This window comes from Heptranchias perlo, chromosome 38 (genome assembly GCF_035084215.1).
Source record: "Heptranchias perlo isolate sHepPer1 chromosome 38, sHepPer1.hap1, whole genome shotgun sequence".
Taxonomy (NCBI): domain Eukaryota; kingdom Metazoa; phylum Chordata; class Chondrichthyes; order Hexanchiformes; family Hexanchidae; genus Heptranchias; species Heptranchias perlo.
In genome coordinates, this window is record NC_090362.1 from 15,207,779 (window position 1) to 15,233,274 (window position 25,496).

Sequence of the window (25,496 nt, forward strand, 5' to 3'; positions counted from 1 at the left end):
TAATCTACTCCACATTGTTTACCAATTTGATTTGTGTTGTGCGACTAACCGTAAGGCTAGTGAATAACTCAGCATGTAACAATCGGGGGTTCTTTCGGGTGGTTTTGTGTATTTGCACCACCCTCCCCCCACCAATCTCCAAACTCAACTTCCCCCCCCCCCCCCCCCCCCCCACCCCTTGTTGAGGAATCTCCTTTTGTGGCTTCACTTGTAGATTTATGCAATAAGGGAAAAGAAACTGCATTTATTGCATCTTTTCATGTTCTCGGGGCATCGCAAAGTACTTTTTAAAAAAAAACCAAAAGATTACATTTGAATTGCAGGCACTGTTACGTAGTTTGTTTCTAGGATCTTGCTATATTCAATGAATGACTAGATAACCTGTGTTTTGGTGGTGGTGGCTGGGGCAGGAATGTTGACTTGAACAGGCAGACAGGGCCTCAGTAGTTGGCATTTGCCATAGTTGATGTTTTGCCTTCACTGCTACATTCAGCTTCTTCCACGTTTTAAAATGCAGGGGCATGTGACAGAAGCCGCTGGTGTTTGTGTGCAGAAGCTGTATGCAGAAGGAGGGTTTCTCTTTTCTCCCCAAGCCGCCTGTGAGTGGGGATGCTGGAGAGAAGCTAGCTATGATTAACTAGAAGGGCACATTGTGCTTTTGATGTTTTGAACAAAAATAGAATTTTGGGTTTGGTGTAGGAAGTGTACTGTGTGCACAGTATTTTGCTTGATTTTAAAGCTGGGTACAAACCAATGCACGTGACTTTAAAATCGCAATCTTTCCTAACTTTGACAAGTTGTGCGTGGGAGGTTAAACCAGCTCAAGGCAAGATGTTGTACAAGTGCTAACATTCTAAAGTGGAGCAAAGGTTACTTTTTAGTTGCTCTGCATGTTTGTCAAACTCGTCTTAACTTGCAGTTTCATTTTGCGGTCTGGTTTTTTTTAGTCTCTGCTTTGTAGCTGGATGTAACTCTCCCCAGACTAGGTTTTACTAATGATAAATTTGACCCCCTTCCCCTCCCATACAAAAGTTGACATTCCAGCCATTTATTGACTAGACAAACATTGACACTTGTCATTTTTTTAAAAATAAAGTTTTTTTTTGATGTGGAGACCTATTAATACACGAAGTGACATTTCTTTTGCCATTTTTTATGCGTGACTAGTTTTGTTTTTAAAGCTATAAAACTTTTGTTTTTTTTTAAAAACCCTTAATGAGTGAATCATTCTGTCGTTGCATTACTGAAGAGATAAGCCATGGCATCTGGCCTGCTTCAACATTACTGAAATATAGAATAAAAACAAAATGCTGGAAATACTAGTCGGGCAGCATCTATGGAGAAAAAGTTACTGTTTCAGGATGATCTTTTGTCAGAACTGGAAGCAGTTGAAGATTTAACAGTTTTTAAGCAAGTACAGAGCCTGGCAAAAAGAGGGGGTGGTGGTGGATGGGGAGTAAAGGGAGGAGAGGCAAGAACAAAATGGAACTTCTCAGGAGGGCAGGAGTGATTAAATGACGAGGGGTGATGGTGCAAGGCAAGGAGGGTGATAATGGGACAAGGAAAGAGAAAAGATGGGTCTGGAGCTGTAAATGACAGTAGCAGAACCATTACCAGCACTTGCTGTCTGGAAAAAATGGGAGCATTTGAAGTTGTTGAAATCGGTGTGTCCAGAAGGTTGTAAAGTGCCTAATCGAAAGATGAGGTGTTATTCCTCAAGCTTCGTTGTCCTTGGCCTCCAACACTGTCCCAGAGGTGGGAGTGGGACAGAGAATTAAAATGGCATGGGATCAGGTGGTCAGGGCCACTCTTGTGGACTGAGCGGAGGTGTTCTGCAAAGCAATCGCCCAGTCTGCGTTTGGTCTCCCCGGTGTAGAGGAGACTGCATAGTGAGTGCTGAATACAGGTATACTAAATTGAAAGAGGTACAAATAAATTGCTGTTTTACCTGGAAGGAGTGTTTGGGGCCCTGGCTGGTGGGATGGTCCCTTTGGAATGCTGAGGGGAGGGCAGTGGAGGGGAAGATGTTTGGTGGTGGAAATGGCAGAGGATGATGAATATGGAGGCTGGTGGGGTAGGTGGTGAGGACAAGGCAGACCCTGTCATGGTTCTGGGAGGAAAGGGAAGAGGCGAGGGCAGAAGTGAGAAATGGGACGGACATGGTCAAAGGCCCTGCCAACTACAGAGGAGGGGAATCCTTGGTTGAGGAAAAAGGAAGACATATTGGAAGCACTGGTATGGAAGGTGGCATTGTCTGAACAGATGTGACAGAAATTGGGAGAATGGAACAGCTTCCTTACAGGAAGCTGGGTGGGAGGAAATGTAATCAAGGTAACTGGGAGTTTGTGGGCTTATCGTAGATATTGGTTGACAGCTCATCCACAGAAATGGAGACAGAAGTTGAGGAAGGGAAGAGTCAGATGGATCATGTGAAGGTGAGGGAAGGGTGGAAATTGGGGGCAAAGTTCCTGAAATTTTCCATTTCAGGATGAGAGCAGAAAACAATAGTAATCAATATACTGGAAAGAGAGGTGAGGGAGGGGACCTGATTTAAGACTGGAACAAAATGTTCCACCTATCCCACAAAAAGGCAGGCATAGCTAGGACCCATACAGGTTCCCATAATGACACCTTTTTATTTGGAGGAAGTGAGTGGAGTAATATAGAATTCTGGTTGGCTAGAAATGATGACAAGGCAGTAATGTAAGGGTCTTGTTACTTCACAAGTCGCAAGAGTGAAGCTGGATCAGGTTGATTGCTATCTGAACCCCTCTATTCAATTACAGTCTTGATCCACTCCCAGCAGTTAATGTTTTCAATTTAGTATCGGTTTTGTGTTTGTGCCAACAGCTGCTGCCAGTAAGGATGCTAACTGTCAGCATAGCTGTGTGCTTGATGCACGATCCTGTAGCGAGGTTAACTGGGCATTGCCAGGCAGTCAAGATTTCTCAAACATCTAAGGTTCTTGTTTGCCTAATCCTCTGATGCTCTTTAAGTTATATAGAATGAGGACATTAAAAAATTAGACTCCATAATAGCTTTAGTGGTGTACAATCCCGTTATGTTTAAAACTCAGTGAATCTCGCAATTGAATGTGGAGATTATATGGTTCGAGTCATCTTGCTTCATTTGGAAGATTTCAAGCGATTCAGAATCCCAAGTTCCCGTTAATGTGGGAATTTCAGGAGCTCTGACCTAGAGTTTTCCAAGCTGCATCTATAGAGGTGATGCTGTTTCATACTGACTCATACTGGGTATAAGCTGTTGAATTGTTACATCCTCTAGAATCTCAGTTGAAACATCCCTCGTTTGGAATGTGCCCAACCTTAAAGTGCATTGATGAATTGGAGTCGACTGAAGGGTGTTTTTGAGACACTTTTTTTCTTTGGAGGCTGAAGATGATCTGGGGAGGGGAGAAAGAGAGGGACGTGCTGTTTAAAATGCTGAAAGGCACTGGATACTGTAGACTTAAGCCAGATAGTTATTTAACTCCAAACTGTCCTCAAAACTAGATGACAGAAGTACATATTTGCTTCATGCAAGCAAGATCAGGCACCCATCAAATACATTTAATGCTGTGTTGAACGTCTTTTTTTAAAAACAAGTCTGTTTTGATTTTTCTCCAATGTTCAGAAGTTGCTGACTTTTCTGGGTGCCAGGTTCTATCTGGTTCCCATCTCCTGACTGTCATTGTTGTGACTGTAGGCAGACTTGATCATAGAGGGTATCACAGCCAAGCATAATTCTCTGTCTCCATATGTGCCTGTTTTTTCTTTCCTCCCCGACCCCTGTTGTCTCCTTCACTTGCTGTCTTTCCCTTTTGCTTTTTCTCTTCCTGCTTTCCCCTCCCCTAATTTGAAAGGCAAAAACAAAATGTGATTAGGATTTGACTCTTGTATTGATAAAATCTCAATTATACTATTAATGTAAATAACTCCTGTGCGTTCCTCCAATTCTGGCCTCTTCCACATCCCCGATTTCCTTCGCCCCATCATTGGCGGTTGTGACTTCAGTAGTCTAGGTCTTAAGCTATGGAATTCCCTCCCTAAAGCTTTCCACCCCTCTCCCTTTAAGATTCTCCCTAAAACCTACCTCTTTGACCTGTCATACCTCTTGTGCTTGGTGTCAAATTTTGTTTAATGCTCCTGTGAAGCACCTCTGGACGATTTACTTCATTAAAGGTGCTATATAAATGCAAGTTGTTGTGCCTTACATTTTTGAAGTGATTTTTAAAGCCAAACTTTGGCATTGCATCACATTCTAAGGATTGTGTAGCTGAGTCTGGTGGTGCAAATTCTACATGATCATTTCAGAGGAGGAGGTTGATGGGTTGAACAGCCTTTTCTCAATTTCATAATTTTACCTTTTTTGATTTCAACCTGGAGAAGGGGGCAAGGACCATGGAGGCTGAATCCATGGGCTGCATTTGAGATGGTTTCCCAGAACAATGTCATGGAACCATTTAGGGAATAGGCTATTTTAGATCTTGTATTGTGTAATAAGACAGGGTTAACTAGTAATCTCACGGCAAAGGATCCTCTGGGGAGGAGTGATTGTATGAGAATTTCACATTGAGTTTGAGTGATGTGCTTGTCAGAAACTAGAGTCTTAAACTTAAAGCCAATGAGGGGCCAGCTGGCTAAGGTAGATTGGGAAATTAGATTAAAGGGTGTGACAGTTGATGAACAATGGCAAACATTTAAAGAAATAGTTCAATATTCTCAATAAATACACATTCCATTGAGAAATAAAAACTCCATGGGAAAAGTGATCCATCCATGGCTAACTGAAGTTAAGGATAGTATTAGATTCAAAGAAGAAGCCTATAATGCCAAGAGCAGCAGTAAGCCTGAAGATTGGGAAAGTTTTAGAAACCAGCAAAGGATGACCAAAAGTTGTTAAGGGAGAAAATAGAATATGAAAGTAAACTAGCAAATATAAGAACGGATTGTAAGAGCTATGACATACATGTAAAAGGAAGAGAGTAGCAAAAGTAAACATTCCTCCCTTAGAGGAGAAATTATAATGGGAATCAGGAAATGGCAGAGACACAACAAATTTTTTATCTGACTTCACAGTAGAAGACACAAAAAGCATACCAGAAATAGTGGGGAACCAAGGGTCTAATGAGTGAGGAATTTAAAGTAATTAATATCGGTAGAGAAAAAGTACTTGAAAAACTAATGGGACTAAAAGCTGATAAATCCCCTGGACCTGATGGCCTACATCTGAGCGTTCTAAAAGAGGTGGCTGCAGAGATAGTGGATGCGTTAGTTGTGATCTTCCAAAACTCCCTAGATTCTAGAACAGTCCCACCAGATTGGAAGGTAGCAAATGTGACTCTGCTATTCAAGAAAGGAGGGAGAGAAAACAGAACTACAGGCTGGTTAGCTTGACATCAGACATTGGGAAAATGCTGGAATTCATCATTATTAAGTGGTAAAAGGGCACTTAGAACATCATATGATCAGGCAGAGGTAAGGTGGCTTTATGAAAGGGAAATAGTGTTTGACATTTTTTTGAGGATGTAACTAGCAGGGTAGATAAAGGGGTCGGTGGATGTAGTATATTTGGATTTTCAAAAGGCATTGGATAAGATGCCACGTAAAAGGTTGTTACACAAGATACAGGGTTGGGGGTAACGTATTAACATGGATAGAGGATTGGTTAATGGATAGAGGATTGGTTAATGGATAGAAAACAGAGGGATAAACAGGTCATTTTCAGGCTGGCAGGCTGTAACTAGTGGGGTGTTGCAAGGATCGGTGCTTGAGCCTCAGCTATTTACAATCTATATTAATGACTTAAATGAAGGGACTGAGTGTAATGTATCCAAGTTTGCTGACAATAGAAGGCTAGGTGGGAAATTAAGCTGTGAGGAGGACAGTCTGCAAAGGGATGTAGACGGGTTAAGTGAGTGGGTAAGAAAGTGGCAGATGGTGTGAAATGTAATGTTATTCACTGGTAAGAATAGAATTTTTTTTAAATGGTGAGTAACTAGTAAATGCTGGTCTTCAGAGACTTGGGAGTCCTTGTACAAGAAACACATTCAGCATGCAGGTACAGCAAACAATTAGGAAGGCAAATGGCATGTTGGCCTTTATTGCAAGAGGGTTGGAGTACAAGAGTAAGGAAGTCTTACTATTGTACAAGGCTTTGAGACCTCACCTAGAGTACGGTGTACAGTTTTGGTCTGTTTATCTAAGGAAGGATATACTTGCTTTAGAGAGTGCAATGAAGATTCACTAGATTGATTCCTGGAGCAAGAGGGTTGTCCTATGAAGAGAGGTTGAGTAGAATGAGCCTATACTCGAGTTTAGAAGAATGAGAGGTGGTCTCACTGAAGCATATAAGGTTCCGAGGGGGCTTGACAGGATAGATGCTGAGATTGTTTCCTGTGGCTGGAGAGTCCAGAACTAGGCATAGTCGCAGGATAAGGGGTCAGACATTTAAGACTGATGAGGAAGAATTTCTTCACTCAGGGTTGTGAATCTTTAGAATTCTCTACCCCAGAGGGCTGTGGATGCTTAGTCATTGAATGTATTCAAGACTGCGATAGATAAAGTTTTTGACTCTAGGGGAAATCGAGGCATATGGGGATCGGGTGGGGAAAGTGGCGTTGAGGTCAAAGATCAGCCATGATCTGATTGAATGGCAGAGCAGGCTTGAGGGGCTGTATGGCCTACTCCTGCTCCTATTTCTTATGTTCTAATGTGCCTCCTGCTTTTATTGGCCATCCCCCAGTTCAGTACATAATGGACCCAGTTGTATAATAGCTTTTGCTTAATTAGTAGCCAACACTTTATTACATTCTGTTGAACACTCCCATGTGTAATGTTTATAATTTATTTAACACTCTGAAACCCTGTCATATTGCATTGTGCCATTTGATGATGAGCTCTCCAGACCTTGTACAGAAGGATTGCAAAAATTAAAAGGAAACTCCAGTAATACAAATAATGTCTGTTACTAAAAACTTTTTTCTGCAATATTCCATTACCCTAAGTGGTTTTACATTTTTTAAAAAGCAATAGTGTTTGAAATGTAAAATTGATCTTTTCCCTCCTCTGCAAGCAATGCCAAGCTGGATGGAGTGCCTGTTTGCTTAATTGACAGATGATTACTTCACCCAGTTAAATCAGCCCAGTCTCTCGGGTCATGCTGTTAGGGGTGAGAATTATTCTGGCCCACACAGGCCAGTTCATTCACATCAATCTGCTGGAAACAACAGTGTACATCAGGAAATTTTCACCTGGGCCTTATTTTTGTGAATTTTGCATCTCCTTTATTGGGAAAACTGAATTGTTGCAGTGTTTGTCGAGAAAGGCAAATTTATATTGGGACAGTCTTCACACAGCGATTGGGATCAGCACGTGGAATGGATAGACTAGTAGAGGCGAAAATGCTGCACCCATTCGAGAACCAATTAGATGCTGCAGTCGAAGAACTTAGGGTCTTTAGGATGGATGAACTAAGATGTGCCGAATGGCTGCCTTAATCTCTAATTATTTGTGACCTTGTTCATTAAGGTGTGAAATTAAGCCATGCTTTTGCTCATCTTGCTCTTGCAAAAATGTAAACCTCGTGGAAATGACCCGATACTGACTTGTGTGTACTTTTAAGCAGCATGTCACTATAATGGAAAGAAAGGTGTAATGGTTACTGAGCTTGATGAATTTGAGTGTCCCTTAAGCACAGGGTGCTTTTAAGTTTGGCTTACCCCAGTATTGTTTACTGTTTTCTTCCTAGTTGCTGGGCATGCTGTGTGCCTTGGTTGTGCTGTGCAAGAGGAGTGGAGACCCTGCCTACGAGCCCCTCATCACTGGAGGAATCTACGCATAAAAGCTTCCTGGGTGTTGTTTTTCTTTACTCCCCACCTCAAATCGGTCTGTCATTTTCATTACTGGAAAGCTGAGACCAAGTCTATGACACTGAAGTGGTTCTTTTTGTATATAAAGTAAATTTAAAGCACATCTTACACAGTCTGAACTGCTGGGGTTAGTCGCACGTAAGTATACACTTGATGGGTGTACCTGAGGCTCTGTATAACTAGTAGATTAAACTGTACAAAAATGACTAATACTGTAGCAATCAAGAAAACTGTAATCACTAGTAACTGACAAGCATTTTGAGAGCCTGATCTTCCAAGATTTAAGCATTAACTGTACTGTTCTTAACCTATAAACTGAATTTTGTTTTAGTTGTACTCTGTACTATTAAGGTATTTTACATTGTATAGTTTTTTCCCAGTTTGCTATGTGTAGTGAGTTCTGATGAGAAGTTTTAAGTTGTCTCTTGAAATAATGCAGCCTTGTAGCAAGGATAGGGTATGTGAAGCTGAACTGAATTAATGAAAATAAAGATTGTTGAAACTGAAATTTTGTTTTTTTTTAATTAAATGTGATTAGGTGAACAAAAGCTGTGCCTTGGGACATCCTGAGGTTGTGCAATGTTCTATATAAATGCAAGTCTTCATTTTAGTTGTACAACTGCTGGTGGCTAGCCCAACCAGTCCATTAGGGACTTGCTGCTTATTCCACTTGTCTCTGGTATTCTTGGTATTTGTAGACATGGTGCTGCCAAGGTCCTAAATAAATGATTTCCAAAGAACAGTAGTGCATTGTGATATAAAATAATCCCATATCATTATTAATGAGCCACAGTCACTAGCTATGATTACTGTGTTTAGTATTTCTCTGATGTTTGAGCCTCAGGCAAGTTAATGATTTTCAGCAGCTGTGTTAATCTTTCACATTCAAAATAAATTTTGGTACATTTTTACTTTAGGGCTCATCTCTCATTCTCACACTTTCCCAAAGTGTTTAATCAAATGTTTCCCTGCCAACCCCCTCACCCCACACCCCCCCCCCCCAAAAAAAAAACACCCCTTCAATCTCATGCAATTTGATTCTATCACTGTTGACCTAATTCTGCACTTAATTGGTAACTTCCTAAATAGTTTAAATGTACACTTGATGTGGGATACTGGTCAAAACAGACTAGGAAGCTTCTTGGTTGGATTACTATTAAAGAACATACATAGGAGTAGGCCATACAGCCCCTCGAGCCTGCTCCACCATTCAATAGGATCATGATGTGGAGATGCTGGTGATGGACTGGGGTTGACAATTGTAAACAATTTTACAACACCAAGTTTCACTGGTTAGGTTCATGCAACTTGCTTTTGTATAGTGTCTTTAATGCAGTAAAATGTCCCAAAGTGCTTCAGCAGAGGCACAAGTACTGACACCAAGTAGTACTGAGGGAAGAATTGAGGAGATACAGGAGGCCAGGTTTTCTGGAGGCTTTTGAAGGTGTGTAGGGAGGTGGGGGAAGGTAGGGAAGTTTATAGAGGTGTTCCAGAATGAGGGGACAACACAGATGAAGACTGCCACTGAAGGTGAAGTAGGAAGAAGGGGTGCAGGGGGAATCTAGAGTCAGGAGTGGAGTGTACTTGCTGGCATGTACAACTTGAGAAAGTTGCAGAGGAAGGGGAAGGAAAAGACTACAGAGACTTGCAAACTAGGAGAATAATTTCAAATTTGATGTGGGGTAGTATGGGAATTGGAACAGGCAGGAGGAGCAAGACTTGCTGCAGTCCATTTGGGCAAAGTATCAGCATATGTGGAACTGTATGTAACTCAGGAGTCAGCACATACACAGAGAGCACAGAAAACTGGGGTCAAAATAGAAGAATTAGTATTTCTGGCACCATGATAACAAATTTGAGACTTGAAGGTGCCAGTATGAGGTCATAGTGTGTGTGCACAATAGGGAGTGTTACAGGTCATTGACCTGTTCACCTGAGGAAGGAGGAAGCCTCTGAAAGCTTGTGGAATTTAAAATAAATTTGTTGGACTATAACTTGGTGTTGTAAACAATTTTACAATAGGATCATGGCTGATCTTCGACCTCAACTCCACTTTCCCACCCTTGATTCACCTGGAGTCCAAAAATCAATCTATCTCTGCCTTGACTATATTCAACGACTGAACATCCACAGCCCTTGGGTAGAGAATTCCAAAGATTCACAACCCTCTGAAGAAATTTTTCCTTGTCTGTCTTAAAGGCCAACCCCTTATCCTGAGACCAGGTCCCCTGGTTCTAGACTCTCCAGCCAGATGCAACAGCCTTTCAGCATCTACAGTCAAGCCCTCTAAGAATTTTATACATTTCAATGAGATCACCTCTCATTCTTCTAAACTCCAGAGAATATAGGCCTATTCTACTCAATACTGTGCTGAGTTAATTGATCTTATCTGGGCCAGTAGTAGGGGAGCTACAACAGGGCTGTTGGAATAAGGGATGGGGATGGGGGGGGGGGGGGGGGGGGAGAAAATCAGCCACAGTTTCTGTTAATGTTCCCTAGCCATTGAATTTTGCTGGAAAAGTGAGGTGATTATTGTGCTCTGCTGTGATGCACTGCTTGGTCAAATAGCCTGTCAATAGGCTCACACTGGAAGAATGACTTGAGTGAGGTAATGGAGGATGACTGGTGCCAGTGGATCTGTGCCAAGCATCTTTGTAGTCATGGGAGAAAATGAGGCAGGAGGGAAAAAAGTAGAATCACAGTTTGCACCCACAGTGTGCAACATTCTACATTTGGTGCCAGAATAAGAACTTTCAAGAATCCCTTAAGACACTTTTATGTCACTGCAGCAACCCGAAACAAGATATTGTTGCATTATAAAATAACAGATGTCTTGTACAATAGTCAGCCTGAGGCAATTCATTCCCTTGTTTTATTATAAACATACTGTTCATACCTAGCTTTTATTATGCCTGTGAAAGTGTACAAACACTGCAGAATATATTAATACTGACAAGTTTTTTTTTGTCCTCAGAGCTATTAACCTCTTTATTTGTTTAAGAAGCAGTTTCTGGTGCAATTGATTGTCCCATTTACAATGTGAGTTGATGCCAGTAAACAGCTCACTGCTGTTAGGGTGCTGTATTCTGGCTGATTGTGTAACTGCCTCAGAAGTCGTTTCTTGCAAGTAGTCATGGAAATACCCCACGATGACCTGTAACACTCCCTATTGTGTACACACACTATGACCTCATACTGGCACCTTCAAGTCTCAAATTTGTTATCATGGTGCCAGAAATACTAATTCTCTTCTATTTTGACCCCAGTTTTCTGTGCTCTCTTCGTGTATGTGCTGACTCCTGAGTTACATACGGTTCCCAAATGGACTGCAGCAAGTCTTGCTCCTCCTGCCTGTTCCAGTTCCAATTCCCATACTACCCCACATCAAATTTGAAATTATTCTCCTAGTTTGCAAGTCTCTGTCGTCATTTCCTTTCCCTTCCCCTGCAACGTTCTCCAGTTGTACATGCCAGCAAGTACACTCCATTCCTGACTCTAGATTCCCCCTGCACCCCTTCTTCCCACTTCACCTTCAGTGGCAGTCTTCATCTGTGTTGTCCCCTCATTCTGGAACACCTCTATAAACTTCCCTACCTTCCCCCACCTCCCCACACACCTTCAAAAGCCTCCAGAAAACCTGGCCTCCTGTATCTCCTCAATTCTTCCCTCAGTACTACTTGGTGTCAGTACTTGTGCCTCTGCTAAAGCACTTTGGGACATTTTACTGCATTAAAGACACTATACAAAAGCAAGTTGCATGAACCTAACCAGTGAAAGGTGCCAGGCTATTTGGGGGGGGAGGGGTTTTGATGGCTGAACCCATTCCTGTGCACATTCTTGGGTAGGTCACTGGACAGTGATCAGCAGTGGGAACTTTTTTTTAACAATCCTTCCTAGCACCGGGCATGCAGTGGGCAACTGCAGCATACTTACTGCTGCTCCAGGTGAGATTAGATGATTACAGGATTTGATAGGGTAGAGAAAGCAAGAAACTATTTCCTCTGGAAAGACCGATTGATAGATTTTTGGACTCGAAGAGAATCAAGGGATTATGGGGAGCGGGTGGGAAAGTAGAGTTGAGGTCATAGATCAGCTATGATCTTATTGAATGGCAGAGCGGGGCTTGAGGGCTTGTATGGCCTGCTCCTGTTCCAATTTCTTATGTTCTTATGGTGGGGTAGTCCAGAACAAGAGGGTACAACCTTAAAATTAGAGCTCGGGCGTTCAGGGGTGATGCCAAGAAGCACTTCTTCATACAAAGCTGTTGAGGCTAGGGTTCAATTTAAAAACTTCAAAACTGCACTTGATAGATTTAAGTTAGGTAAGGGTATTAAGGGTTACAGAACCAAGGTGGATAGAGAGAGTTAAGAGATCAGCCGTGATCTAATTGAATGGCGGAACAGGCTCGAGGGGCTGAATGACCTCCTGTTCTTATAACTCAGTATATATTGGTGATCGAACCTGGGCCCTTCCCCATCATTTACCCACTGAGCTATTTGATATCAGGCCTCGTGTGCTTCAAGAAGAAAATATTAAAGTATAAAAAAAACTGCCATATACAACAATTATCCAATATTTAGGAATTCTTTAATAACTGGCATTGTTTGGGAATTATGGCTTAATTCCAGAACATTAGTTGAAGAGAAACTTGATGCTTCCCAGTGAAGAATAATCTATTACTCTTCTACGGCTGGAAGATTTAGTTACCATGAAAATGGATTGATCTGCCTTTCAAAGAAGAAAGACTGGGGTCACCTTTACCAAGAGTCTGGGAGGCTCCTGTACAGCTTGTAATACTGCACAGCACAGTAAAGGAAAAGGGAGCGGGTTACTGTGCTGGAGCCTTATGTTGTGAGTGAGCATAGAATGTTCCATGGGAATGTCTGTTTTGTAGGAACTCCATGATAATTATTCTAATTAGTGCTGACCTTGAGGGCAGGATCATTGTCATCCCATGACCCAGAAAGGTTAATGTTCAAGAGTTTCCCAGGATTAAGCGTGAAACAGAGGACTCACAATTCGCTTTCACAGTCACAAAAATTAATCTTTTTTAAAAAAAATAAACAAGCTGAGCATCACCAGGAGAGTTCACACAGGAAACATTAATACAGAGTGTGAGCTGAAACCAGTGAGGTTCACCAGCGGGATCCATTTTAAAAATTAGTTGTAAAGATTTAGAAATGTTACTGTTCTTTGCCAATTTAAAGCAAATATTTTTGTTCAAAAAAAATGAACATTATTTTCTTCTATTTTTCTCATCCGTTTCAACAACTTACATTTATATAGTGTCTTTAACGTAGTAAAACGTCCCAAAGCACTTCACAGGAGTGTTTCTGAAGGTACAGTAGCCTGGTGGTTATGGTAATGGACTACAGCTAAAGAGGTTGTGAATTCTAATCTCACCATGTGAAATCAAATTCAATAATTCTGGCAATTTATGGGCCAGTGTCAGGAAAATGGCCATGAAAGCTACTGTTTAAAAACCCAACTACTTCACTGCTGCTGAAGGTACAGTAGAATTTATGACCTTCAGGAAAGGGAAACTGTCACTCCTAACTGTCTGGGAGACACTCTTTAGTGCCTCTTCAGTCCCACACTATGTGGTTGATTCTTAATACCACTCAGCTATATCAACTAAAGAAAAGCACTAAGTGAGGCTATGCCCAGGTCCTAAAAGCAGTCAGGAGCAGGAACTCTAGTTGATTGTTGTTCCCCCCCCCTTACTAGACCAAGATGCTTGGATCAATTGTAGTGCCCCTACTGTGGCCCTGGCTGAGATCAGCAAACTCAGTTGGGTGATTGCAGGATTGCTACAATTGACCTCAGTGACCTCCTGGCCTCATTTTAGGAAATGATGTCAGGGTCCTCACTCCTTATTTTTGTCCTCATCCTGATCTCTATCCTTAGCCAATAACTTCTGCTGGAAGAGTGAGGCTAAGATCAGACTTGCCTGTAATGTTCCTCACAGCCAAGTAGCCTACTGGCCTTGATGTCCAGGTTCTGCATGAAGAATGGCCGTTGAGTGAGGTATGGCAGGCATCTATTGAACTCAAGCCTAGCATGAATTATTTGAGAATTATATAGAATGTATAGCACAAACAGGCCATTTGGCCCAACTGGTCCATACCAGTGTTTATGTTCCACATGAGCCACCTCCCACCCCTCTTCATCTAACCCCCATCAGTACAACCTACTATTTCCTTTTCCCCTCATATGTTTATCTAGTTTCCCCTTAAATGCATCTAGGCTATTTGCCTCAACTGCTCCTTGAGGTAGTGAGTTTGACATTCTAACCACTTTCTGGGTGAAGAAATAGCTCCTAAATTCCCTACTAGAGTTATTAGTGACTCTTATATTTATGGCCCCTGGTTTTGGTATACCCCCCCCCCCCTCTATGAGTGAAAATCTCTTCATAATCTTAAAGACCTCTATCAGGCCACCCCCTCAGCCTTCTCTTATTTAGAGAAAAGAGCGCCAGCCTGCTCAATCTTTCTTGATAGTTATAATCTCTCAGTTCTGGTTTCATCTATGTAAATTTTTTTTGCACCTTCTCCACTGCCTCTATTTCCTTCAGGAGTGGAAGATTAAAGGGAGAAAATGCAGAGAAAGGAAAACCAGAGAACAGCAAGTGGTGTAATTCCAACTGTTTGCTGGTGGTTCTGCCAGGAATAGTGACAGCTAGTAGCTCTGTGGCACCATCTATGGGTGGACAATGTTTCTATGGCTACTTCTAAAGTCTGCACAAGAATTTTGCTACATCTTGTTTTATAGATGCTTTCCTTTAGTCACTGCAGGAGGCTGCTCCTCTTTACCAAATTGCAGCCATCTTCATCAGATTCCCTCTTTTTCACCGCAAGCTCCTTCTATCCTTGCAGGTCTTAAACACTTGGAAAAAGTGACTGTGCCTCTGCCCCAATTTTGCAAATATCAACTGAAACATCATTTTGAACTATAACTGAGAAAATGGAGGCCACCCCAAGGTCAGCGCGTGAATATCTCAAATCATTCAACAGAAGGTTTGTCGAACTGCTTTGTTGCATTACGTGTGTTGGTGAGATTCGCAAATACAAAGTACACCAGAATCATGGGTCACTCGAGCTCTGTGTCCCTATACTACACAGCCTCCTCAGTCTGTCCACAAAGAGTCCTCATTGGTCAAATAAGGGCTAGGATCATACAGCACAGAAGGAGGCCATTCGGCCCAATGTGCGTGTGCCGGCTCTTTGAAAGAGCTATCCAATTAGTCCCGCTTCCCTTCTCTTTCCCCAGAGCCCTGCAATTTTCAGGCGGTGCATTCCAAATTGTAATAGCTCGCTGCGTAAAAAAATTCCTCATTTCCCCTCTGGTTGTACCAGTTAAAAGGTCCCAGTGATTTCCTAGTAGGAACGATTGTGTCCACTTTTGAGATCAAATAGGACTTCAAAGTTTTTTTTTAAAATGGAAAATATCAGTCCTTTCCCCACACTCAATGGTTCGGTATCACCAACCAGGAAACACAAATGTTTTAAAATATTTCAAGCCCTGCCCTTGTTCAATGTTGTTGTGAAGGCTTAATCACGTGGTCACTGTGACTGAATGAAGTGTAAGTACGAGGTTTTCACTTGGGTGTTTCAACCCCACCCAATGGTATTCCTGAGAAACGATAGTACTGTACCCGTCATTAATGATATCGGGTAGCACATGAACTTACGACTTTGACCATGTGTGCATGTCAATTGACAAATATTTATTGCAAGGTTTCTTGTGTGGTAAGTTTAAAACAAAAACACAGGAAAGAAGCTGGAGGAAGTGGCTCGGTAGACTGACCTTTTACCTCTAGTACCTGGGCTTGATTCCATCCCAAAGTGATGGCATGAAAGTGTCGTCTGGAGTTAACCAACATGCTCAGTGGGTAAGTACACCATCTAGTGGGATACCGAGTCATACAGACTAGCAGGGCCCCAAATTCGATCCCTAGCTCATGTTGAGTTGGCTGATCTCAGCCAGAGTGAGACCTGGGCCGGGGGAAGAAAAAATAAATTGACCAGCTTCCCCATTCCTATCCAGTGACCTCTTATGGAATGTGGAGGCTGTAATTTCCAGCACTACAGTCAATTAGCCAGGGCTGTTGGGTGAGGTGGCAGAGGGTCCCTGGTACCCGTACGACTATCCACCAGTAAGAGTCAGCACTTTCCAGAGGAGGGGAGAAACTGGGGAAAGAAACAAAAATAATTCATGACAAAAAAACCCAGCTTATTTATAAACCAACTTTATTTAGAATTTTGTATGAGACAAGTCTACACAGATCTGAAAAAGCCACAGTTACATTAATGAGCCTTGTGGCTATATATTAGTTTGGTTCCTTAACTATTTACATGGTTAATATTTTAAAATCTCTAGTAATCTATTACTGTGCAGACATTTTTCTGGCCCGCTCACTTGAACACTATGACGATATATAGATATAATTATATGGAACTTTTAAAAAAAAAACATGATCACCATACTGCACTTGTTACCTGACATATACACAGCAAGACTGTGCAGAGTTCAAAGTATTTAAATTGAAAGTAGTTCAATTACACTTTTATATAAGATGTATTAGTGAACAACATCACAGGCAATTTGCTATCAGTTGATGAATACAAGTTTTTAAATATATTAACATGCAAGGGAGTTAGGAGAAAGACTCAATCCATAGCACCGCCTACTGACCAAAAACTTCCAGCTACATCTCTACAGGCAGCTTTTACATACAGGATTTCCAGTCTAAATGTCTCCATAGGCAGTTTCAATGTTAAATGTTGACATCTAAGTGTGACAACACGAAGGTAGACAGGAAGTGCGTCCAGACTTTAGCTTTTGTTACATGAAACAACTGCTCCAAATCACTTAAAACAACGCTAATTATCTAAAACTAAACATTTACTGTATTAAAAAAAAGGTACTCGCACAGCCCAGGGATAGAAATAGAAAATACTGGAAATACACAGCAGGTCAGTCAGCTACAGCTGTCCCCGGCACCCCAAGGTTAGGGAAGGAAAAAAAAAACTCCCTCGGGTTCCTGCTCCAAGCTGCTATCCAGAAAAACTTTCTGAACGTGCTTGTGTGTGGACGTTGGGGTGAGGACAGAATGGAGCTTGACTGTGATGCCTCCTGTGATTGATTAGCTGGAACTCAACGTCGAGGCTGAGCCATGAATAATGACCGTTCGAGTGAGCTGCCTCCATAACCAAACCCCAGCAAGGAGTTGGTACCAGGAGAGGAGAGGTCAAAACTGGAGGGGGGGGGGCGGGAAAAAAAAGAGGGTAGATCACCGAGGCCATACTCAAGTTTCCTGAGCAACTCGTTACAATGGGGCGTTGGCAGAGGTCTGGTTCTTCTCCCCACAAACTCAGCAAGGATAGTGGAGGAAGGGGAAGGAAGGAGAGGAACAGATAGGAAGAGGAGTAAATAATAAAATACCGTACCATAATAAAAAGTGGTGCGGAGAGTGTCTACAACTGGCCTTTTACTTCTGGTACCAGAGTTCAAATCCAGCCCAGATGAAAGTCTTCTTCCTTTATCTCATTCAAGATTACAAGACTCACCCAAGTTTGTAATTTAACCAACATAGGCCACTGGATGGTTGCTGTGGGAAATGGAATAATGCTGCAGTAGGGACTATTTGAGCTGAGGCACACTGTTGGGGCAGAGTAATGCAAGTTTTACTCTGCATCTGATTGTACCTGTACTGGGAGTGCTAAATGCTATATTCCTCACCACAATACTCATAACGCTTACCTTGATGGAACGCTAAAACAAAATTAGATACCTTAAAATCGGGGCAGGGGATTCATTAGTGCAAAAAGTAAATTTTTTGGACAGTAGAAACAAATTATTCATGTAGCAACCTATGAGCAGAGCTTAATATAGACTTCTGTAGCATCATTTCACATGAATTTACCACAGCAACTGGTCAATAACTGAGGTTACATTATACAGATGAAGGCCACAGGTGTGACAATTGAACATCAAATTAACAGCAAATACTTCATTAAACTGTGTAGGTCCCCACCCAACGACTTCACGTAAACTTTAAAGTTAAGCAGCTTGCTGGACATTCCCAACTACTATCAGTGTTACTGTTCGTCAATTTACTCCAAGGAATGTGTAGCTGGATTCACATCGTTGGCTGATGTTTGGTTCTCTCAGGCTTTCTCCAGGTAAGTGCTAGGGACTAAACCGCTCCTTCCATTCCTATTCGCTGTCCACCACCCATCCTCACCCTCGTTTGTGATTTGGATGATGTCGTTGGCTGTTATATCCAGTTCATCGTTGTTCTGACAATGAGACAGAAAAAGTAAAAAATATCAGCTCACCTCTGAAAAAATATTAGATATCCTCCGTCTATTAAACATAGAAAATAGGAGCAAGAGTAGGCCATTCAGCCCTTTGGGCCTGCCCCGCCATTCAAAATGATCATGGCTGATCGTCTAACTCAGTGCCCTGTTCCTGCTTTTTCCCCATATCCCTTGATCCTTTTAGCATTAAGAAATATATCTATCTCCTCCTTGAATGACTTGGCCTCCACTGCCTTCTGTGGTAGAGAATTCCACGGGTTCACCACCCTCTGAGTGAAGAAGTTTCTCCTCATCTCGGTTCTAAATGGCATACCCCGTATCCTGAGACGGTGACCTCTGGTTCTGGACTCCCCAGCCATCGGGAACATCCTCCCTGCATCCAGTCTGTCTAGTCCAGTTAGAATTTTATATGTTTCGATGAGATCACCTCATTCTTGGCTGAGGCTACTACATTAAATGAGTTGGGATTCCCAATCCAGTTACTCGTAGCCAGGGCTCCAGAGCACAAAACTGCCACTAATTCTACACCCATTGGCAATCTCATTCAAGAGCTACCAAAGAATGTCTTAAGTGGTAAATGGAAAAATGGCTCAATGGTGCAATCAAATGCAATCTGCTGAGGATGGGGCTGAGACGCACTGTCGGGCAAGAGTAAAAGCAGCTTAACTCTGCATATAACAGTGCTATATCTGACCTGGGAACGCTCGATGCTTACACTGGGGGCTCGAAATGGGAAAAGTGTTTTGTTCCCCAGCACTAATATCCCTCAATCTGATAAACAAAAAATATTAAAAAGTATTTTAATTGATCCACTGTGTAGTTTAATAGCCTATCCATAGAAACCAGGAAGGATCCAGATTTAATCCCAATGTTATATTAGCTGAAAGCATCTTGATTGTTTTAATCACTAACGGAATCTGCCACCTCTACCCTGTCTGGCCTACACGTGACTTTAGTCCACACCATGTGGTTAACTCTCAATACCCTCTGAAGTACAAACATATGAAAATGATGGGCAGGAAAAGACCAGCTGGTCCATCAAGTCTGCCCCATAGTCATGATGCCTGGAGCATCGTAACGAGACACTTCCTACCCTCCCTCCCTCCCCCCAACCCCATACAGCAGCCACGTAATCTCCTGGGAGAGTCAAAAAAAAACAGAAAAAGAAACGATTCAGTTGTATAATCACTGCCAGCTCTTGGAAAAGACAGCCCACTAACACATTCCCAGGACAACAAGGGATGGCCAATAAATAAGGCCTTGCCAGATTCGCCCACATTCCAAGAAAAAAATACTAAAAAAAGACTGCCTTCTGTGGGTTGCAAAAAGAGAACAGCGAAGAGTCCCACTTTGCATCCTTACCTGAGCACTGTAGTCGTAAAGCACTCTGTAGTTGTTCGGATTTTCATGTTGTGCAACAGCAACACTGGCATACAAATCCTCTGCTAACAAACACAGAAAACCAACTGAATAAGCATTGCAATAACTCTAGAGGTTGTAGTTCCCAGATCTATTGTGTTAGGATTGTAGTCAACAGGCTACTAGCCATAGCTTTTACACTTTTTCCCCTATTTATTTTGAGGGTTTATAGCAGGGGAGTTCTCCCAGTGTCCTGGCGAATATTTATCCCTCAACCAGCATCACTAAAACCACCTGGTAATGTATCTCATTGCTGTTTGTGGGGGGCCTTGCTGTGTGCAAAATGGCTGCTGCGTTTCCCTACATTACAATAGTGACTACACGTCAAAAAGTACTTCATTGGCGTAAAGCGCTTTGGGACATCCTGAGGTCACGAAAGGCGCTATATAAATGCAAGTTCTTTCTTTTAAGCGGTTTAGAACGGGTGCTACCCAGATCACCCTGGATTTTTGTTCCAACGGGAAGTGGCCATAAAAGGGCATTGCTGAATCTCTGATGTCTATTTTATTTTAAATTTGCTAGCAAGAAATGAAATGACCTTTGCATCATTGTCGGAGCTGTAACTGTTTCCTTGACGGTAACCTTCCATGGAATCCCACACTCGCTCACCTGACGAAGGAGAAACCCTCCGAAAGCTTGTGATTTTCAAATAAAACAGTTGGACTATAACCTGGTGTTGTAAGATTCCTTACATTATACGAGATGGGTATTGATGAGAAAGATTGGAGCTGCCAATTGTGGAGTTTATTGTTATAACAGAGTACCAATGCCATCTAGTGGCACAACTAAGAACTAGCAAAACCTGTCCAGCACCCAACTCACAACAGAAAGCAAATCTGGTACCTTTCCTCAGGACCTCTGATACACTCAAAATATTAACCTTTCTTTTCTCTTTACAGCTGCTGATGGACCTGATGGAGGTGAGAGTGCAGCCAACTAAGCCAAGCTGATGCATTGCCTGTCAGAGACCTTCCCTTTTGTTCTTTTCTCCCCTCCCCTTCCCTTCCCAACCCCCTCCCACCACCGGCTTTTTTCCCTGGCTCTGTACTTGCTTAAAAACCGTTATGTCTCCAACTTCCTCCAGTTCCGATGAAAGGCCATCGAGCTGAAACGTTAACTCAGTTTCTCTCTCCGCAGAGGCTGCCTGACCTGCTAAGTGTTTTCCAGCATTTTCTGTTTTTATTTCAAGCTGATGCATTGGTGGAATCTGAACTGGTGGACGAAGTTTCAGCTAAAAGTTTATGTACAGGACAGATTTGTCCTTTCACACTAACTGAAGCAGAAGCAGAGGATCAGGTTAGTACTGAGAATTTGCTGTAGAGGACAGCAGGATTGCTACGAAATGACAACGGCAGTGAGGAGAGTCAATAACTACTTTTTGGAGCGGCTGGGATTTATATTGGGGGGTTACTCAACAGGCTTGTGAAATGGCATCACAGCCAAATCTGACCCAATCCTCAGCTGACATTCATATGCACGCACTTTCTAGCAATGATCACTAGATAACGACCAGAAACAAGAGCAGGAGCCTCAGCTGATTGTTTTTTTGCTTCCCTCAATCAAGGTACCCCAGGGCCTAACACAGCCCCAAGTTGAGATCAACTAAATCTGATTGAATGGGGATGTTTCTGGTCTGTATGGCTCAGTGCCATACAGAAATGTACAATTATCCACTGTACACCGTAGAGAACCAAAGATTTAATCTATACACACAAAATATTAATATTCTTTCCTGGGTCTTTTGAAGCAGAATGGATTGTAATACTGTTTCTTACCTGGAGGTGTCACCGTCGCACCGATCGAATTACTGCTATTTGATTTGGAATTATGGCCAGGTAATAGATTGGTAATTCTAAATGGCAAGGAAGAAAGGTCATCAATGGGTTTATTCACAGGTAACACCAGCTGGGAACTCGTATAGAACAACGAACAGTCATTATAAACATGTATGGTTGTATGCCTGAAACAGTGAGATTGCCCCCTCCTCCCACTGGCCCAACGTTTACACACCTTTGGAATTCATCCCTGATTGTCTGGTTACTTCTATGATCTACTGAAAAGTATATTTACTGATTTTCTTATTAATAAATTATTCCGTTGCTTCGGGTGAGCAGTCCCTTTGTTTTGTTTTAAATGTGTGTTTGAAATTTGCCGCTCTCCCCTTCTCTCCTGAAGGCTCGGACTCTGGCCTGGGGCATAGATCTACAAGGAGCTGCAAATTTATCCTGATGGAATTAGCAGAAACACAACAGGGAAAATGACTCCTTCTCTGGAATAAGCTTTGCCTAAATTATTTTATGAATGTAGCTACAATTAAATAAAGATAGGGGCCATCTGCTACTGGACTGCTCCATGATCCTTCAGTATAGAACAGTGCATCACAACCAAGCACGGTTCTGTTCTCGCCCAATAGTGAGCAGGACAAATTTTATATAGTTTTAAACATGGAATCTGAAGACCACTGAGGCAGATTTTAGGGCCATCGGCTCCCGAGTCTCCCAAAGGTGGTGGCGGTACCTGAGTAAACTTGTCAGATTCTCTGAAGCAGGTGGTCAGTGGTGCCCAGTTAAGGCATTTCCCAACCACTGTTCTTAGCGAGTCTGGCTTTGATGCTGTTGCAGGCTGCACAAAGCTTATGCGTCATGGACTGTCGGCTGTAGCGCGACACTAAAGCAACATAAAAGCAGCTCAGGCATGGTGAAACCCTGACCCCATCCTCCACAGGTGCTGCCTGACCTGCTGAGTGTTTCCAGCATTTTCTGCTTTAATTTCAGATTTCCATCATCTGCAATATTTCGCTTTTTGTTCTGGTCCTATTCTCGTGACATTCACATGCACCCACTTTCCAGGAGCTACATGATATCAACCACAAGCAGGAGCGTTGGCTGATTTTTTTTTTTGCTTCCCTTAACCAGGGCTTGTGAAAGGTAGCCGCAAGTTTAGCTTACAAGGTCATTTAGGTATTTGCACCGCTGGTTCCTGGAGCATGGGTTTAGTGCAAACTACTGGGTTTCGGTAAATCAGGACACTGGGAACACCAGTCTGTGCTGTTTTAGCTGATCTCAGCCAGTAGAGGTTAGTCCAGTGCCCTTTTGTTAGTGATTGAAAATTCTGGCTCTTCTCGGAATCCAGATCTGGCAAATCCAACAGGTTCACATTAAGGTTGTTGTTGGGTGTGTGGGACCTGTGCTTCTAGAACTGATGCCGGAAACACTAACGCCAATATAAATGGCCTACAATATAAAATGTCCTGTGATAATATCCATGAAGGTTTGATCTATTAGTGTTTAAGTGTTAATTAATCAGACATTGCGAAGCGAGAGTGTTAATTGTTGGTGAACAAGTGCCTGTTATTAAGAGGTGCAATCTGTGCACACTGATTGTCATAGTACTAGATATACACATAAATGCATCAGCGAAGAGTCATTTTATTGGTATACCTGTTGGGTAAATATGAAAAATTAGGAAAGAATCTGAAACACAAAATATTGAAACATGAAGGTTAATGTCAAACACTGCTAGAAGCATGGACATGATCACTAATGGCAACACAGAGGTCAATATTAACAAATCCTGTTTGGCATTTTAAAGGCCTCCATGAATTTGCTCGTGGAGGTGATGGGTACTCTGTTAAAGGCTCTGTACATTCAATGGGAACATTCACCCTACATGTATCCACTTAGGGACCAAGGCAGTTAAAGTGAATGCTACACTTGTTAAAAAGGGAACTTGTGTCTTTTTTTCCCCCCCATAATCACACTGCACCACATTGATTCCTTTTGCATAATAACAACTTGCACCTTTAACAGTCAATAGAAATTTTTTAAAAAATCAGCAAGATATAATACTGGCTGCCAACTCGCTATCACCCGTTTTACACTATCACACAGAATCAAGATCTGCTCCAGTGAGTTTTTAGCATCTGATTATTCTGCTTAGATTGCCTGATCCTGTCCCCAGTATGTGCGGAGAGGACCTATCCTTTCCATTTTAAAAGTGAGATATTCAAAAAATTGCCAGTAGCCCAATTCCCCCTAGTCTCCTAGACTCAAAGCTCTGATTCCTCCGGACTCTCGGACCTCAAGCCCTAACTCTTGCTGGTATCAGAGGCTCGAAGCCTTTACACACCTCTTCATTCCTGACCAACACTTATCCTGATATTTGGGATGAATGCGACAGCATTGGTTCAACTCAACTGAATTCCTATTGAACCAAGAATGGGTCCACTTCCGCTGCATTTCCACCGATTAAGAAATTTGTTTCAGCTCCAACTATCTGTCTTCACCATTAATAAATACACAGGTCAAATCTAAGGCCAAAATTGAGCTCTAGTACACTCAAATTGGAGTACTCTGGATTTCCTGCTAATCCCCACTGGATTCATGGACACTACACGTTCTGATCTAAAGAGCAAAATATAATAGACAGGGTTGGAGAAATTTTAATACAGATTTGCACTCTTTACCTTTTCATCATCCCTCCATTCCTGGAAGAAGCCACAGTGTTGTTTTCCGCAGCAGAAAACTTGTCGTAGTAATTCTCATACACAATGGGAGCTGTGAGGAGAACACAGGGCTTGATTACTTGCTTTCAAGAGCAAAATTCAGAATGGGAAACCCATTTGTTAAACTCTTAAAACATAAATCGCACGGTGCAACATTAGAAAGCAAATATGATCATTGGCGATTTGATGCAATTTCAACCTATACATGCTGGTAATATTATGCCCCAGAAAGTCCAATTCAAAGGGCTGAGTCCCTGACGGTGCTCTCCTGGGCGCAATGGTACATGCAGGAAGCATTGGTTGGCAAAGTGTGGGCCAGAACCTCTGGTTTTTCCATCCATTAATTTACATAATTGGAAAGTCAAAAGGCTGTGGGCCCACAATTTCCTGACCAGCACTTCCTTTGAGCGCCACTCCCAATTGGGAGTGCCCAATCAGGAATCAACCTTAAATACTTCCTGAATAAACTTGTGATGCTCACAGTATATCAAAATAATTGATACCTGAGCGTGCTCTCAATGGCTCGGTGACTAAATGCACTTCCCAATGTGGTACTGAGGCATACAGAGCAAGAAATTCTCAGGTTCCACCCCCTACCATTGCTGAGTGAGCTGATCTGGTCAAAAGGAGGTAGAGGGTCTGCTACAATTGGCTTCAGTGCCCCAGGTTAAGGAGAAGAAAACAAAAAATCCTGGGCCTTTTTTCCCAATGCCAATTATCACCCTTCCTCTTTTCTCCTTGGTGTGGAGTCCCTGCCTGGGGGATAGCTTCAGGGGGGCCAAGCACCCTCCAATAGCCTGGCCAAGTGGCCATTCTTCATGTGTAACCCTTGATAGGGAGCATTAATAGGCTATTTGTCCACTCATACTCACCCACACATTCAGCAGGGGTTACTTGGCAACCATCAGGAATAGGGCTCTTGGACAGTTTCCTTTCAGTAACTGGGAGGTGGTGAGGACGATTGTAATGTTTCTACTGTACCCCCCTCCCCCCTGGCTAAATTAGCTCATATTGAGGATCAAGTCTGGGATTTTCTTGGTCTGTATGATCCAGCTACTCATTGGATAAACTCTGTAAGCCATGGGGGAAGATCCAGACAATTCAGCCAGTAAGTGCACAGGTGCAGATATCAGGTAACAACAGCATCGGGTTTTCTGTGATGCACCCTATAATCAAATAGCTGGCTAACGCACACATGGCCATTTGTGAGAAGTAGAAAGGGGCAAGCAGCTCACCAGCAAGAGTCAGCGTCTTCGGGAGAAGGGAGGAGAGAAGGAAAAGTGGAAAGAAAAATTCTCTGAATAAGTCCTCCTTTGGTTTGTAACTCTTATCAAATTCCCTCAAATCAATCAGATTACTGCCTTGAAATCCCTCTTGGATA

The 25,496-nt window shown here is 42.4% G+C and overlaps 2 protein-coding genes across 4 annotated transcripts in view; one reads left to right on the plus strand and one right to left on the minus strand.

Annotated features, from left to right (window-relative positions):
* Positions 1-8,378, plus strand: part of LOC137304797 (tetraspanin-3-like) — a 40,888-nt gene extending 32,510 nt beyond the window's left edge. The window contains exon 7 of the mRNA XM_067973521.1: positions 7,750-8,378. Within this exon, the coding sequence (XP_067829622.1) occupies positions 7,750-7,842 (93 nt within the window). The 3' untranslated portion in view covers positions 7,843-8,378. The remainder of the gene's footprint in view (positions 1-7,749) is intronic.
* A 7,724-nt stretch (positions 8,379-16,102) lies between these two features.
* Positions 16,103-25,496, minus strand: part of LOC137304798 (proline-serine-threonine phosphatase-interacting protein 1-like) — an 82,391-nt gene continuing 72,997 nt past the window's right edge. The window contains exons 12-16 of one of the 3 annotated variants that reach the window (XM_067973523.1): positions 24,077-24,167; positions 23,052-23,084; positions 21,387-21,463; positions 19,555-19,634; positions 16,103-18,171 (exon numbers count right to left, since the gene is read on the minus strand). In XM_067973523.1, the coding sequence (XP_067829624.1) occupies positions 18,040-18,171; positions 19,555-19,634; positions 21,387-21,463; positions 23,052-23,084; positions 24,077-24,167 (413 nt within the window). In that variant the 3' untranslated portion in view covers positions 16,103-18,039. Of the gene's footprint in view, positions 18,172-19,554; positions 19,638-21,386; positions 21,464-23,051; positions 23,085-24,076; positions 24,168-25,496 lie in introns of all 3 variants that reach the window. The other 2 variants (XM_067973522.1, XM_067973524.1) reach the window with 2 other exon arrangements.